We start from the raw sequence: 16,632 nt of genomic DNA on the forward strand, positions 1-16,632 counted from the left end.
AGCCCCCAATAGGGCAGTGGATTTGCACAGCAAACAGGACAGAGTTGGACTCAAGTTCTCATCTAAACTCAGTGTGACTTCTTGTGCTCTGGTATGAGAACTGTGCCTCAGTTTCCTCATCTGCAAAATGGGTGCACTAACCCATGTCCTGCCAAGGCTGCCTCCACAAGTTGTCCCTGAGAGGTCTGAAGGAGATGTGGGGTGGGACACTATTTCTTTTTTGAGACAGGGTCTCACTCTGTCGTCCAGGCTGGAGTGCAGTGGCGTGATCTCTGCTCCCGCAACCTCCGTCTCCTTGACTCAAGCGATTCTCCCACCTCAGCCTCCCGAGTAGCTGGGATTACAGGTGTGCACCACCACACTCAGCTCATTTTTTGTATTTTTAGTAGAGACAGGGTTTCAACACGTTAGCCAGGCTGGCCTTGAACTCCTGACCTCAAGTGATCCGCCTGCCTCAGTCTCCCAAAGAGCTGGGATTACAGGAGTGAGCCACCGTGCCCAGCCAAGGGACACATTTTCTAAATAGTAAAGTGCTTTAGGTGGGATGTGTAGGGGATGATGATGACCATTATTATTACTATTATTAAGGAAGAAGTAGTGGGAGCTTGGGGGGTCTGGTGAGGCTAGAAGCAGGGGACATTCTAGAGAGGAGGGGAGAGGGAGAAAGAGCCTGGACACTGGGTGGGCCAGAGGAGAAGAGGCTGGATGATGAAACCATAAAAGTGCATGTGGGTGGACGTGATGGAATCATGTCAGCACAGGGTGTAAGAGAGTCAGGTCTTTGAGCCCTTGGCCTTGTCACATCGGAAGCCAACTTGTAGAACAGTGCCCCTGGGGACGCCTACAGGTGGGATCCATCTTGAGTTCAGAGAAAGCAAGACCTCCTAAGGTCAGCCTTTGGTGGGAAATAAACTGGGGGAAAGGGCTGGCACAGGGTCAGGGAATTGGATTCTGATGTCTCGTGCATGCAGGTCTAAGAGCCACTGATGCACCAAAATGACTTGATTTGCATTCCAATGAAGTCATCATTCCGAAAGGGGCTGATTTGGCTCTGGAAAGAGGTCAGACATATGAAACATGAGGTTTCCCAGTTTAGGGCCAATCATGCCAACTGGTCCCCCATTTCCCGCAACCAACTGGTGCCAACCCCATGGACCCAAGCCAAGTGGTCTATGGGGGATTGGGACCCGAGGGTTCCTTGGGACTTTGGTTGAAGAGAGAGTGGAGATGGGGAAAAGAGAAAGAAGGATAAAGGAGGAGAAGAAAGGGGCTAGCAGTAAAAGGCAGAGAGGCAGGAGGAAGGGGGAGAAAGGGTTCGAGAAGGGCAGCATTCCTTCTTGGGACCCCAATTCTCCAGGGAATCCCCACTGTGGGTCAGGCAGTTTTCTGCTTTGGGAATGTTACCAAGACTTAAAAGGCATTTGAAGAAGGAAACAAACTTAGAAATTACATTCCAAAAGAGTAGAGAGTTTTTACAAACCAATCCCCCCCACCCCAAAAAAGAAAACACAACCAGTTACCAAGTAAAATGCTAAAAACCGAACCAAACCAATATTTACATGTAACGTTTTCAACCCCATCCAGCCCCACGTCCGGAGGCTTCTGCAGGAACAGTGATGAGTGGCCTTGCACAGTGGCATGCAGGAAGTAGAAACTGGGGCTTTACGGAAAACCAAGGTCTGGCTGAGACAACGAAGATGGCAAGGACAATCTTGGATAGTATGATGGTAAGGCTGAGTGGTCCATAGGTCTTGGGGCTCATGTCCCACGGGGATTTCTCCCCGAGGCTGGCTACGCAGCCTCCCTGGCTCTCTGTCGCTCTGGGAGGTGGCAGAAGGCCTCTGGTGACATGTGGCCTGATGTGAATCCCCTCACCTGGAGATAACCTTGGCGGGCCCCCCTGACCTCATGGGTGAGAGCAGCAGCATCCCAGAGTGGAACTGGCCCACAGCTCCACTGGCTGCCTGCTCTGCCCACACAAGTCACTGGGGCATGGAGGAGGTGGCTGGCGGGACTGGCATGACCCTGGTGTTCAGCCTGCAGGGAAGGGAGATGCAGGACTTGGGGTAACTGGTCCAGGTGATCTCGAATGGATGGGTCTGGGAACTGGCAGGTGGAGGTGGGAGTGCATGGGCGCCTCCAGAGTCCTGGGGGCAAATCAGCAAAGCTACTGGCTTTTGGTCTTCCTGATGGGCAATTCTGCAGACAAGCCGATCCATCCTGGTGTTTCCACTCTGGGTCCCCAGTCAGTTACAGGAAGGCTGCATGTCTATGCGTGTCGGGGGAGCATGTGTGCAACCAAAAGGGGTTCACCGGCACCAAGGGGAGGCCATGGGAGGCACTCCCCAACATGCTGCAATGAGCCACGTTGAAATCCAACCAATAGCTCAGGCAGCTCACGGAGGACATGAGAAAGGGCAGGCAGCAGAGCTGGGGCAGGGAGAAGAGCCGTGAAAGGCCATAAGGCTAAGGAGAGAGGCTGGTGAAAAGGCTGACAGGCTGGTGAGAACCGAGGCAGGCTGGGAGACACTCAGGTTTATGTGCAAAGCTGCGATAAACAACATTATCAAAGTTCAGTCCTGTTTTCTTGCGAGTTCTCATTTGGGAAACTTGGAGGGATCTCCAGGCTCTTGATAGAGCCTTAGTAATCCACATTCGACTCATGAAGAAAGGTGTCAGAGGGAGGGAGGGAAATGAGACAGGCCATGGAGAATGTCTGGGGAGTGGTGATAATGGCCATCCAGCCCTCCACTTAGTCAGTGAGTATTTACAGACTGACAGCTGGGGTTGGCCAAGTACCAGGCATTGAGTAATACGTAGTGTTCTGAGGCCACATGGCCAGCACTGTTGGGGTACAGGGCTCCAGCTCTGTTGAGGGGCCCTCCAAAACTGACCAGGAGACCAGGTCTCCAAACCTGGCTGCCAAGCTGCCTTGTCCACCCGGGGGACCCCGTGCCTGTCCATGCCGTTAGAAGCCCCATGTTGTCCCAGTGGCAAGAACGCATGTTTCAACCTCCAATAAATTACCTTAAGGACTTTGGGGTAAATTAAATTATTAAAATAAAGTAAATCACCTTAAATATTTATAGTATGAAAAATTCAAATAAACAATCTAGGCAAGATATGTGTTTCCAGGCCCCAGTCTACTGCTGTGTCCTGGGCTCTGGCCTCTCGGTGTTCTCCTGGGCCTGACCTGGCCAACCAAGAATCTCTTACTGGGAATATCTTTGCCCCCCACCAGCTGCAGGATGTAAACACAGTGGAGATGTAGTGCCTCCCCCCTCTTAGGGTGCTAGGGAGAGGCTTCTGAGATCGAGATCAAGGTGGTGTATTCAGGCATTTATCTATGCACCAGGTCTTGAGACTGACTCTACCTATTTCTGTCCTCAAAGGGTCTGCTGGGAATGTTGGGGTCCCAAGTCACTTTGGCAAGGAAGGCAAATGCAATCACTTCCCAACCCTGAGCCCTGCACATTTCCACTTTGCCTCCCAGCTCTTGCTGCATCCAGGCTATGGGCAGGGAGATCCAGGGCTCCAGGACTCCAAGCAGATACTTGGCCCTGGCTACCGCCCTATCATGCCCCCTAGTGTCCCAGCAATCTAGAGCAGTGGAGCTGGGAGGAGGAGGTGGTGGAGAGGAGGTGATAGTGGTGATGCCCAGCAGTGCTCCACCAGGAACCCAACATGGAGCCCTAGAGCAAAGCCTGTTCTTCTCAGCAGTGTCTCCTCCCGAATGAAGGGGTGGATGGTCAGCAGGAAACATCTCTCTGACTCCTTTTCCCCAAAGGCATGGCCAGACATGTATCCTTCTTGGGCTCTTCCAAGAGGGAGGCATGGGTAGAACCAGGCAAGGCTCTCTCTTAGGACCCAGGGATCGGCTCTTGACGGATCTCTCAGTGGATGCTTGGGAAGCCCAGTTTTGGTCTCTCTCCCACTCACTGCCTTCCCCTGGGAAGTCGGGAGCTAACCACCCAGGGGCCAGCAGGAGACCCGGCTTTACCTTGATGTGAAAGCTGCATTCTGGCAGTGGCATCGCTGCTGTCCCTCTAGGGCCAGGCAATGCTGAGGACACAGCCCCTCGCCTCACCTCGTCTCGTCTCCGCTGGTTCCCTTCTGCTATCCAGGGGCTTGGCTGGTTGAGGCGGGGAATTTGGCTGCTCGGTCACTCGCTGGGGGGCAGTGCCCTCTCCTCCCCACCCCAGCTGGACTCTGAAGGGTGCAGCCTGCACTTGGAAGGAGAGTGGCGGATGGCAGAGCGGGACGAACGGGCGAAGCAGGAGGTGAGAGACTGGGTGCTACAGTCACAAACAGCGTCCTAGGAAGAGGGAGGCAGGAAGTCAAGAGGAGCCAGGAGATATGGGCCACCGTGCGCTGGGTGGTGAGCCAGGCAAGGAACTGAGACTCAGCCATAAACCAGTTCCCAAGGGCTGAAGCTCCTCACTGGACCAATTTTTTCTTTCTATTGTTCTTCTCCCATTAGAGCAGTAATGGATATTCATTGTAATATATTCTAGGCTATACAGAGAGGACAGTGGACACTGTCCATGGTCCTGTACACCAAAGAGATTCTCAACATACATTTACCAAAATGACATCTTATTTTGCAACTGTAAAACATGAACACTTTTCTGTCACTAGGTATGTCTAGATTTCCTTCCTTTTTATCACTTTTTTTTCGTTTGAGACAGGGTCTCACTATGTTGCTCAGGCTGGTGTTGAACTCCTGGGCTCAAACGATCCTCCTGCCTCAGCCTCCCAAACTGCTGGAATTAGCACCTTTGGGTGCTCATGCCTCCCAAAGGCATGAGCCACCATGCCTGGCTGATCTCCTTCTTTCTTAGTGTCTCTATACCATTTCACCAGATAGAAATAACTGATTTATGTACCCAATTCACTTTTTAAATTTTTTTATTTTTTGGACAGAATCTTGCTCTGTTGCCCAGGCTGGAATGCAGTGGCACAATCTTGACTCACTACAACCTCCACCTCCCGGGTTCATGTGATTCTTGCACCTCAGCCTCCCAAGTAGCTGAGATTACAAGCGTGTGCCACCACGTCTAGCTAATTTTTATATTTTTAGTAGAGATGGGACTTCAGCATGTTGGTCAGGCTGGTCTCAAACCTCTAGTGATCTGCCCACCTCGGCCTCCCAAAGTGGTGGGATTGCAGGCGTGAGCCACTGTGCCTGGCCCAAATTCACTTTTGATGTACATTTGGGTAGTTTCTAATTTTTTACTATTACCAATAAACAGAAATAATGATCAAAAGTGCTGCTGCTGGGCGTGGTGGCTCATGCCTGTAATCCTAGCACTTTGGGAGGCTGAGGCGGGTAGATCACGAGGTCAGGAGATCGAGACCATCCTCGCCAACATGGTGAAACCCCATCTCTACTAAAAATTAGCTGGGTGTGGTAGCATGAGCCTATAGTCCCAGCTACTCAGGAGGCTGAGGCAGGAGAATCGCTTGAACCCAGGAGGGGTGGAGACTGCAGTGAGCTGAGATTGCACCACTGTACTCCAGCCTGGGTGAAACAGCGAGACTCCATCTCAAAACAAAACAAAACAAAACAAAACAAAAAAGTGCTGCTGGGCAGCTGGGTATGGTGGCTCACACCTGTAATGCCAGCACTTTGGGAGGCTAAGGCCGGCGGATTACCTGAGGTCAGGAGTTCGAGACCAGGCTGGCAAACATGGTAAAACCCCATCTCAACTCAAAGTACAAAAATTAGCTGGGCATGGTGGCACACGTCTGTAGTCCCAGCTACTCGGAGACTGAGGCAGGAGAACTGCTTGACCCCAGGAGGTGGAGGTTGCAGTGAGCCAAGATCACATCACTGCACTCCAGCCTGGGGCACAGAGTGAGACTCCATCTCAAAAAAAAAAAAAAGAAAAAAGTACTGCTGGGCTAGACCATGTGGGAGGCTGAGACAGGAGGATCCTTTGAGTCCAGGAAGTCAAGGCAGCAGTGAGCTATGATTGTACCACTGGACTCTGGCTTGGGCAACAGAGTGACACCCCATCTTTTCAAAAAATAAAAAGGCCTGGGCGTGGTGGCTCACGCCTGTAATCCCAGCATTTTGGGAGGCCGAGGCAGAGAGATCACGAGGTCAGGAGATCGAGATCAGCCTGGCTAAATGGTGAAACCCTGTCTCTATTAAAAATACAAAAAATTAGCCGGGCGTGGTGGTGGGTGCCTGTAGTCCCAGCTACTCGGGAGGCTGAGGCAGGAGAATGGCGTGAACCCAGGAGGCAGAGCTTGCAGTGAGCTGAGATCGTGCCACTGCACTCCAGCCTGGGCAACAGAGTGAGACTCTGTCTCAAAAATAAATAAATAAATAAAAAATAAATAAAATAGAAGTGCTGCGATAGAGCCAAGCTGCTTGGTTAAAATCCCAGCTTTGCCAATTACTAGCTGTGTGACCTTGGGAGAGTTACTTAACCTCTCTTGAGCTTTGATTTCCTCCCCTCTCTCTCCTTTTATTTTTCTTTGTATTTATTTATTTATTTATTTTTGAGATGGAGTTTCGTTCTTGCTGCCCAGGCTGGAGTGCAATGGCACAATCTCGGCTCATCACAACCTCCGCCTTCCGGGTTTAAGTGATTCTCCTGCCTCAGCCTCCCAGGTAGCTGGGACTATAGGTGTATGCTGCCATGCCCGGCTAATTTTTTGTATTTTTTAGTAGAGATGGGGTTTCACTTTGCTGCCCAGGCTGGTCTCGAACTCCTGAGCTCAAGCAATCCACCTGCCTTGGCCTCCCAAAGTGGTAGGATTACAGGTGTAAGCCACCGTGCCTGGCTGCTTTTTTTTTTTTTTTTTTTAATGTAGAGATGAGATCTCACCATGTTGCTCAGACTGGTCTTGAACTCCTAGCTCAAGTGATCTGCCCACCTCAGTCTCCCAAAGTGCTGGGATTAGAGACATGAGTCATTATGCCTGGCCAAAAAAGGAATAAATATTTAAGAGATGTTTTAAAATGTCAGCCAGCTGACTGAGAGTATAGAAAAGCAACGCACTCGCCACACATTGCTGGAGACTGCAGAAATGGCACACTTTTGAAAAACAATTTGGCAGTATTTAACAAATAACTTTAAAACATTTATATTCGTTTTTTGTGGAGACGGAGTCTCACCTGTCACCCAGGCTGGAGCATAGTGGTGCCATCTCGGCTCACTGCAGCCTCCGCCTCCTGGGTTCAAGTGATTCTCCTGCCTCAGCCTCCTGAGTAGCTGGGACTACAGGTGACCGCCACCACACCCGTCTAATTTTTGTAGAGAGAGGGTTTCACCATATTGGTCAGGCTGATCTCGAACTCCTGACCTTGTGAGCCGCCCAACTCAGCCTCCCAAAGTGCTGGGATTACAGGCACGAGCCACTGCGCCTGGCCACATTTATATTCTTTCATCCTTTAATCTCATTTCTGCAACTTACACCTAAGGAAATAGTCTGAAATGTAAAAAAATGATTTTGTACCAAGATGTTCACCACAGCATTATTATTATTATTATTTATTATTATTATTATTATTTTTGACATGGAGTCGTCGCTCTATTGCCCAGGCGGAGTGCAGTGGCCACCGATCTCAGCTCATTGCAACCTCTGCCTCCCCGGGTTCACCCATTCTCCTGCTCTCACCTCCTCGAGTAGCTGATACAGGCACCTGCCACACGCCCAGCTAATTTTTCTTTTTGTATTTTAGTAGAGATGGGTTTCACATGTTACGGCAGGATGTCTCCAATCTCTTACCTCATGATCCGCCCCTCAGCCTTCCATAGTGCGGATTACTCGCGTGCAGCCACTGCCTCCGGCCTACCACTGCAGCATTATTTACATAGGGAAAAAACTAGAAACCACCTAAATGTACGATTTTAAATTAGGAAAAGTAGTAATGTTACTTCCATCACTAGCCATCCACACATACCCGTTCTCATGTCTCTGGCCCCACTGGAGTCCACAGCCACCACATCGTACACTCCCAGCCACAGGCGTGACTGGACCAAGGGCGTACACTTGCCCTCTAGCTTACTCCAATCAGATGCTTCCTTCTCTCAGAATATGGGAATTGGAGAGGATTTGGTCATGTCTCCCTAGGTTAGAATGGAAAATGTTGAGAGAAGCGCGCAGGAGCTCTGACAGCCCACCCTGTCCTGTGCAAAGGCAACAGACAGAGACGGAGAGGAGAATAGAGGAGAGTATGATCATCAGAAAGGTGAAGCTAAGGAGAGCGATGAGGAGACAGGGAGAAGCTGCTGAGGTCATTAGGACCTACTCTTGGGTTTTATAAAATATGCCTTATCCTTCACATAACCATTTCCTTCCCTTGCGCAAAGTGTAAGCTTATGCACATTCTAACATTCAAATAATGCTCACAACATTTAATAAGTTTACTAACCTAACTTATAAGAAATTGATAGGCAGGAATGGGTGTGCAGTCATATATATATTCTCAGAGGAAATATGAGCCAGCTTAGATGTGAAGTCTTTGATGGTCCGGTGGGTATGCCCGCTATATGTTTAACAATTAGTCTTCCGAGGACAGAGAGAGCCCTGATTTAGTGTTTAACTATTTTATGCTGTAAAATCCTCCTACTGTCGTCCTCTCTATATCGTACTACTGTGTCTATGTTATATATACAGATGATAGGGTTGGCGCGTGGCTCACGCCTTAATCCCTGCTTTTCTGGCGGGGACCCAAGCGGCAGATCACCTGAGGTCGGAGTCATAGACCAGCGCCGACCAACATGGAACAACCCCATCTCCTACTAAAGACAAAACTAGCCGGGCGATTGGTGCACATGACCTTATAATCATAGCCTACCTGGAGACTGAGCTAGTTGTTTTCACTGTATACGCAGGAGGCCAGATGTTGCGGTGAGCCGCGATCACACTATGCACTCCAGCCTAAAGGGAACGAGAGCCGAAACTCCCATCTCAACAACTCAAAAACAAAAAACCACAGTGATGCGACAATTGGCTCCCACAAGCCCAACAAAGCTGGCTCCAACACACCACCGGGTTGCGCAAGAGAGCAGTAACTGCCCCCTCCCTGGAGTGTGATGCTGCAGTCTCCGATGGGTGGTGCAAAAGCTGCTAGTTAAGCCTATGTCTATCTAGTCTCTTGAATCTGACCATGTACCATCAAGGTGTGTCTTTCCCGTCGGGATCCTTCAACTCTTATCCTCCAGATCCATCCATAAGAATCCTGTGACACAGGCCATATCCCTGAAATTTTTCATTTTATTTATTTTTACCTATCATATATAAAAATAAGATTATATAATAGATATAAACATATAGATATTATTTATTTATATCTCCTATGTATATATAGATAGAAAATAATCTAATATATATTTACTTTATATTATTATCTATTATAATTTTATATCTATATACTTATATATAAATATATATATATATTTTTTGAGACGGAGTCTTACTCTGTCACCCAGGCTGGAGTGCAGTGGCACAATCTCAGCTCACTGCCGTCTCCGCCTACTGTGTTCAAGTAATTCTCCTGCCTCAACCTCCAGAGTAGCTGGGATGACAGATGCACGCCACCACGCCTGGCCAATTTTTGTATTTTTAGTAGAGATGGGGTTTTTACCATGTTGGCCAGACTGGTCTCAAACTCCTGATCTCAGGTGATTCGCCCGCCTCGGCCCATACTTCTGAACTTAAAAACCCAAAGAGCTTGGACCTTATATAGTAACTCCACCTACCAAGAAAAAGGACAGATCCCACCCACCTACCTCACTGGGAAGGATCATGGCTCCGTCTCCGTCCCGGAGGACACCATCCTTCCCCACCTGGGGGAGCATGGTGAGTCTGGCCTCCTCGCTGCTGCCTGACTTGGATGCTTTCTTGTTCAGGATCCTGGCTACACCCTCCGGCTGATGGTAGCTGGCTTGGGAGAGGGGTTCTGGCTTCTTGGTGCCCTCCTCTCCTGCTGCCGAGGTGGGGCTTGGTGCCCGGCCGCACACATTACGGAAGAACTCCTGCACAATGCCATACTTGGGAGGCTCGGGCTTGGCCCGCGTCTCAGACATGCCCAGTTTCCAGACAGACTCTGTGCTCCCTGAGTGCTCCACCACACTGAAGAGGCTGGAGAGTCCATCATTGATGTTTCTCAATACAGGGCTGTCCCGCGTGGTGGTGGAGCGGGCCCAGGCCGAGCCGTTCTGCTTGCCCTGGTGCAGGTTCCACAGGCTGCGGTCCTTGCTGCTATCCAGCTTGGACACAGACCGCCTCTGGAGCTTTGGCGAGCCATACTTGGGGGAGCAGCAGGGCCGCTCGATGCGTGAATGAACCTTGTCCAGGGAGGAGGAGATCTGCTTGCTGCGCACAGACATGAGTGAAGAGCTTCGAGGTGACCAGGCCTTGCCATGGAGGCTGCTGCGGGGTGGGTCAGTCTGCAGGCCCACGCTGACCGTACGGATGGTCTGTGTGCCCACACTGGCCAGGCCCACCGTCTGGCTGGACGTGCTCTTCACTTTCCTCTCCAGCGAGCCGGAGCGCATGGCCTGGCGCACGCAGTTGGTGATCTCCTTCATGTCATCACTCATGTTGCCTGACATCTCGAAGTCATGCAGGGCCGCTGGGAAGCTAGGCCCGGCCGCTGAGGGGCTGCTGGCTGAGCCTCCGTCCAGGCGCTGCCGTGAGAAGTTGCAGAGCCATCGACCATAGGAGCTCTCAGCCAGCCCATCAGCCTCGGCCGACTCTTTGGGCTTGGCTGTGGTGAAGAGGAAGCCGGGCTCAATAATGATCTTGCCCTCTTTGTCATGAACCACAGGGACTCCCAGGCGCCGGGCCACTGGGGGACTATAGTAGACTCGGATGCCTGTCTTGTCGGGAGCTGTGTAGCTGCGCTGCATCTGCCTCCCTGGGGGGTCCTGGCAGGCCAGGGCACCCAGGTGGTTACAGTCCCTTGATGAGAGCCCAGGCTTCTCTTTGGTGTCTTTCTCTGGATCCCCAGGCTCAGAACTCACAAAGCCAAAGGCAGGGTTGTTAGGCAGCTTCTTGCCCCGGGCGTCTCCGCCAGCAAGATAAGGGGAACAGTCAAGCAAACTTTCAAACTCAGACATGGAGGAAACAGATTTGGTTCTGCAAAGGGCAGAGGAGGAAACATGGTTATTAGTGGAAATAACACTGAGGACACACTCTGGTCTACCACCCTGGTCCGTGTGCTGCGCAAGGGCAGAGACCAGGACTGTCTTGTTCACCTCTTGTAGAAGATGTTGTTGGCGCCCAGCCCCACATTCTGTCTGCATTTTCTTTCTTTCTTTTTTTTTTTTTTTCCAGACAGGTCTTGAAATGTAACCCAGGCTGGAATGCAGTGGTGCAATCACAGCTCACTGCAGCCTTAAACTCCTGGGCTCGAGTGATCCTCCCATTTCAGCTTCCAGAGCAGCTGGGACTACAGAGGTACACTACTACATCTGGCTAATTTTTTTTTTTTTATTTGAGACAGAGTCTCGTTCTGTCACCCAGGCTGGAGTGCAGTGGCATGATCTCGGCTCGCTACAACTTCCACCCTCCGGGTTCAAGCGATTCTCCTGTCTCAGACTCTGGAGCAGATGAAATTACAGGCGTGCGCCACCACGTCTGGCTAATTTTTATATTTTTAGTAGAGGCGGGGTTTCTCCATGTTGGCCAGGCTGGTCTGGAACTCCTGACGTCAGGTGATCCACCTGCCTCAGCCTCCCAAAGTGCTGGGATTACAGACGTGAGCCACCGAGCCCAGCCTAATGTCTGGCTAATTTTTTAAAAATGTTTTGTAGAGATGGGGGTCTCCCTATGTTGCCCAGGCTGGTCTCAAACTCCTGGCCTCAAGCAGTCTTCCTGCCTCTGCCTCTCAAAATGCTGGGAATACAGGCATGAGCCACTGCACCTGGCCTCTCTCTGCACTTTCACGTATACACCTAAAACTGCATACTCTGAACTGCATACTCCACCATTCGCTACCTGATGGCTTTTTTCCTGCCTGTGGGATCATACTTGGCTGTCCTCCACATAGAAGAAGCTAGACCCAGCACTTTGGGATGCTGAGGCAGGCAGATCACCTGAGGTCAGGAATTTGAGACCAGCCTGACCAAGATGGTGAAACCCTGTCTTTTACTAAAAATACAAAAATTAGCCGAGCGTGGTGGCGTGTGCCTGTAACCCCAGCTACTCAGGAGGCTGAGGCAGGAGAATCGCTTGAACCTGGGAGGCAGAGGTTGCAGCGAACTAAGATCGTGCCATTGTACTCCACCCTGGGAGACAGAGCAAAACTCCATTTCAACAAAAAAAAACAACCCAAACCAAAGCTAGAAATAGCACAGAGTTAATGAGTTAATGCCCCTAAACACAGCCCTCGACAAACAATAGGTGGGATATGGTGAACAACTGCCCCAACCTCTTTGTTTCTTGGGCGGGATGACTCTAAGCTGCACGTTCTACTCTGGCTCCCTGAGTTCCTCCGACAGCCTGAACTCCAGTTGCCCGTGGGATAACCTGGTTGAAGCTCCTTTTTTTGGCTGCCTTCCCTTCCCTGTCTCACTTCCAAGTGTTTCCTGAAATTCTGTCCCAAATAAACCATTTGCACTTAAATCCTTGTCTCAGAGTTTGCTTATGGGGGAACCCAAACTAAGATGCCATGAAGCTCCTGGCACACATATTGCCTGAATCACTGAACATGCCAGGCATATGGAAATGCATGTGTCAGACCACTCTGATTAACCCCAAGAGGCAGCTCATATCATCCCCACTAGACAGAGATGGGAAGTACTGCTCAAGGTCAAAGTCATAGAGCTAGAACTGGCAGGGTTGGCATTCAAACCTGGCCCTCTGGCTCCAGCCTGTCCTGCCTGCCTTGCTTCTGGGCTGGTCTGATGGCAGCTGGGGGTTCTGCTTCCCTGACTCCTTTCATGGGTTTCCTAACAGTGGAGACGTGGTCCTTACAGTCTTGGGGTGGGGATCTCCTTGGCCACAGCACAGGGCTGGGCCCAAAGGATGCTGCTCACTAATCCCAGAAATGGAGGTCCATCTCGACTCTCCTCACTCCAGAGACAGGAGAAAAGAATCCCAAGAGGAGCTAAATGGTTTGCTTCCTTCCACCTGTGTTCCAATCCCAGCCTCAAACAACACGCAGCAGCCTGGAATTCCCACTGCCCCAAGCTTTCCAGCTCCTGAGTGGTTCAGGTTCCAGAGAAACCATATCCCAGTGCTCTCCCAACTCGGGTGCAGGGGGTGGTGGTAGTAGGAAGAGGGCGAAGGGGCAGGGCAGGGCTGCAGCAAAAGTAGGCAGCATGGGTGCAGGGCCCAGCAGGGAGCGAAGAGGGGTGAGGCTGTGGGGCGGGACAGAGAGGCAGAGCGGGGAACCAGGATGCAAGCACCTCTTTAACCCGTTTCCTCCAAGCTCAACTTCGGAAACAGCCTCCTTGTCGTGGATCTTCTCACTGCGTGTCTGTCAAGGAGGAGAGACAGGAAGGGTCAGTTCTGGCCACGAGAGCACTAAGGGCACGGAACGCGAGACCAGCCTGGACCTCAATGCCTGAATCTCCTCATCTGGAGAGCAGGAACGACGTCATCATTCTAGCATGGTCAGTTTCTGACTGCACTGCATCTAACTCCCCCACCAAATATGATCCAGGCTGGGCCAATCAGAGCTCAGGAGTGACCCACCCAAGGAAAGGGACCACTTAGAATTTAATCCAAATGTGGTGACTGCAACAAAGCATCCAGTGGCCCCTGCTCAGCTGGCGGTGGGCTTGTCTTCTCCCTCCTTAACCCTACTCCCTCAGCCCAGAACCATGAGATACAGACTCTAGGGCTGAGGGGCCCAAGGTGCAAGGGTGTAACCTGTGAGACAGGGTTAGCAACTTCTGACACGTCCCCCACGAGCAGGGACCTTTATGGTGTAGCCAGGGGCCAAGATAACACGGCAGCAGCCGCCCCACTCACCTCCTTCCAGCTGTTGTCCTGTTTCTCCAGCTCCGAGTGCTTCAGGACCCAGGGGTCGGCAGCCTTCTGCAGCTGGGCAAGGGCAGAGAGGGTGGGTCGGTAATGGGCACAGCTAATATGCAGAACCCCGCTCTAAGCAAAGCCACTCCCCAGACTCTACTCTGCAGCCCACATAACCTACATCATGGACCAGGGGCCACCTTCTCAGTGGGTAGCAGCTCAGAGCGCGCCCCTCCGCCTGGTGGATTTGGCAAATGATAATAAAAGCAACTACTTGCAGACATCCTTCTAGATGTCATTATACCTAATATAGTAACAGCCATTACTATGTGAATTCATCATACAATTCACAGAACAGCTAGACCAGCTAAGCAGCAGCTACATCCCATCAGAGTGGCAAATGTAAGATCCAGGCACCCCCACTGCTCCATCCACAGTGGCCGTCATTCACGGATCCCAGCACTCTTTCCCACTGGGCCTTGAGGGGCCTCTGCTTCCCTCCCCTCTTGGAGGTCCATTACCTCCAGGTGGCTTGTGATGGAACCCATCTCCTATGCACACAATAGTTAATTTTTTTTTTTTTGAGACAGAGTCTTACTCTGTTGCCCAGACTGGAGCGCCGTGGTACGATCTCAGCTCACTGCAACCTCTGCCTCCCAGGTTCAAGCGATTCTCCTGCCTCAGCCTCCAGAGTCGCTGGCATTACAGGGATGCACCACCTCGCCTGGCTAATTTTTGTATTTTTAGTAGAGACGGGGTGTCACCATGTTGGCCAGGTTGGTCTTGAACTCCTGACTCAGGTGATCCGCCCGCCTCAACCTCCCAAAGTGCTGGGATTACAGGCATGAGCCACTGCGTCCCGCCGCATTAGTTAATTTAATTATCACAGAAACTGTATATGGTAGGTGTTCCTGTAGTTATTTCCATTTGGCAGATAAGAGGATCAAGACTGAGAGAAGAGGTCGGGCAGCTGACTGAGTGAATGATCGTAACAACAGTGTAGCACTTCCCGTTGCTGGTGACTCCATCTGTACCATCTGGCACTACAACCTTCTCTGGAGGACTGCCTTGGGCAACCAGGACCCAATCACTGCCAATGACGGACAAAGACAGGGGTCCAGAAGACTGGCCCTAAAGGTGGACCCCTTGCCTTAAGGTGGACCAAACTGTGGGGTGATTTACTGTTTACACTCCTGGGCACGTCACGGGGTCAGGCCGAGGGCAAATTTCATCTGAAAGCATATCTTACATGGTTTTTTCCCCTTCCCCATCCTGGCTCCATCCGTTAACAAATCACTTGCACACAGGGTAACCAATTCATCTTGGTTTGCCCAGGACTTTCTCAGTGTTTGTATTGAAAGTCCCATGTCCCAGAACCCTCAGTTCTACTAAAAAAAACTAGGAGGCTACGGCTAGGACTATTCTAGTTTTAAAAGTCACAGTCTCGGGAATGCCCTCAGTCCCAGGCAAGCCGGCATGGGTTGGTCACTTTACTTGTATTTGAATCCATGTACAAAAAAACCCCACAAAATGTGGGTCTACAAAAAAAACCCACAAAAGTTGTCCGGCATGGTGGCTCACGCCTGTAATCCCAGCACTTTGAGAGGTCAAGGCAGGTGGATCACCTGAGGTTGGGAGTTCAAGACGAGCCTGACCAACATGGAGAAACCCTATCTCTACTAAAAATACAAAACATTAGCTGGGTGTGGGGGCGCATGCCTGTAATCCCAGCTACCCGGGAAGCTGAGGCAGGAGAATCGCTTGAACCCATGAGGCAGAGGTTGCGGTGAGCCAAGATCGTGCCATTGCACTCCAGCCTGGGAAACAAGAGCGAAACTCCATCTCAAAAATAAATAAGTAAATAAATATACAAAAGTTATCCAGGCATGTTAGAGTGTGCTCCCAGCTACATGAGAGGCTGAGGTGGGAGGATCACTTGGGCCTGGGAGGCAGAGCTTGCAGTGAGCTGAGATGGTGCCACTGCACTCCAGCCTGGGTGACAGAACAAGACCTTGTCTCAAAATAAGGAAAGAAAGAAACTAAGAAAGGAAGAAGAAGGGAGGGAGGGAGGGAGGGAGGTAAGGGAGGGAAGAAATAACACTAACATCAGTGAATAGCAATGACAGATGAAGACCACAGAATCAAACCAAGTCCCAGACAAGGGTGGGCTTAGGAAGCACTTTGATTCTTGTGGTTATCTCATTTTATTTTCCATAGCTGCCCTGAAAGATGAGAAGGTCAAGTATGGTCATCCTTATTTTACAGATGAGGCCCAGAGATCAGAGGTGACTTGACTGGGGTTGTACCTGGTGGAGCCAGGAAAGGACTGGGGACTCCTGGTCAGAAGCTCTTTCCCACCAGCCACTCTGCTACTTTCACCAGTCTGGCTTAATCGTCAGTCCAGTGTAAAGAATGCTGCTTTGGGGGATTTGGTTTAAAGTGCAGGAGGCAGAGGAATGTCAGAGAGACACAAGAGGCTGGAGCTAGAGGGCCGGCAAGTCCCTGATGTGAAAACAACAGCAGGACATGGAATCTGTGCCCTGATGAGCTGACAAGCCATGCCTGTGGGCTGATATGCCCCCAGGGATGACACGAAGCTTGTTTCATAATTTCAAAATCATTTTAGAAATATTTTGTTGTTAATAAAATAAGAAGGAATTATTCTTTTTTTTTTTTTTTTTTTTTTTTTTT

At 50.7% G+C, this 16,632-nt stretch overlaps 1 protein-coding gene across 1 annotated transcript in view; it reads right to left on the reverse strand.

The window, feature by feature from the left end:
• Positions 1–1,448: 1,448 nt before the first annotated feature.
• Positions 1,449–16,632, reverse strand: part of MTCL2 (microtubule crosslinking factor 2) — an 81,521-nt gene continuing 66,337 nt past the window's right edge. Inside the window, exons 12-15 of the mRNA XM_017859094.1 lie at positions 13,942–14,013; positions 13,374–13,444; positions 9,750–11,100; positions 1,449–4,315 (exon numbers count right to left, since the gene is read on the reverse strand). Coding sequence (XP_017714583.1) covers positions 4,163–4,315; positions 9,750–11,100; positions 13,374–13,444; positions 13,942–14,013 — 1,647 coding nt within the window. The 3' untranslated portion in view covers positions 1,449–4,162. The remainder of the gene's footprint in view (positions 4,316–9,749; positions 11,101–13,373; positions 13,445–13,941; positions 14,014–16,632) is intronic.

This window comes from Rhinopithecus bieti, unplaced genomic scaffold (genome assembly GCF_001698545.2).
Source record: "Rhinopithecus bieti isolate Rb0 unplaced genomic scaffold, ASM169854v2 scaffold_38981, whole genome shotgun sequence".
Taxonomy (NCBI): Eukaryota; Metazoa; Chordata; class Mammalia; order Primates; family Cercopithecidae; genus Rhinopithecus; species Rhinopithecus bieti.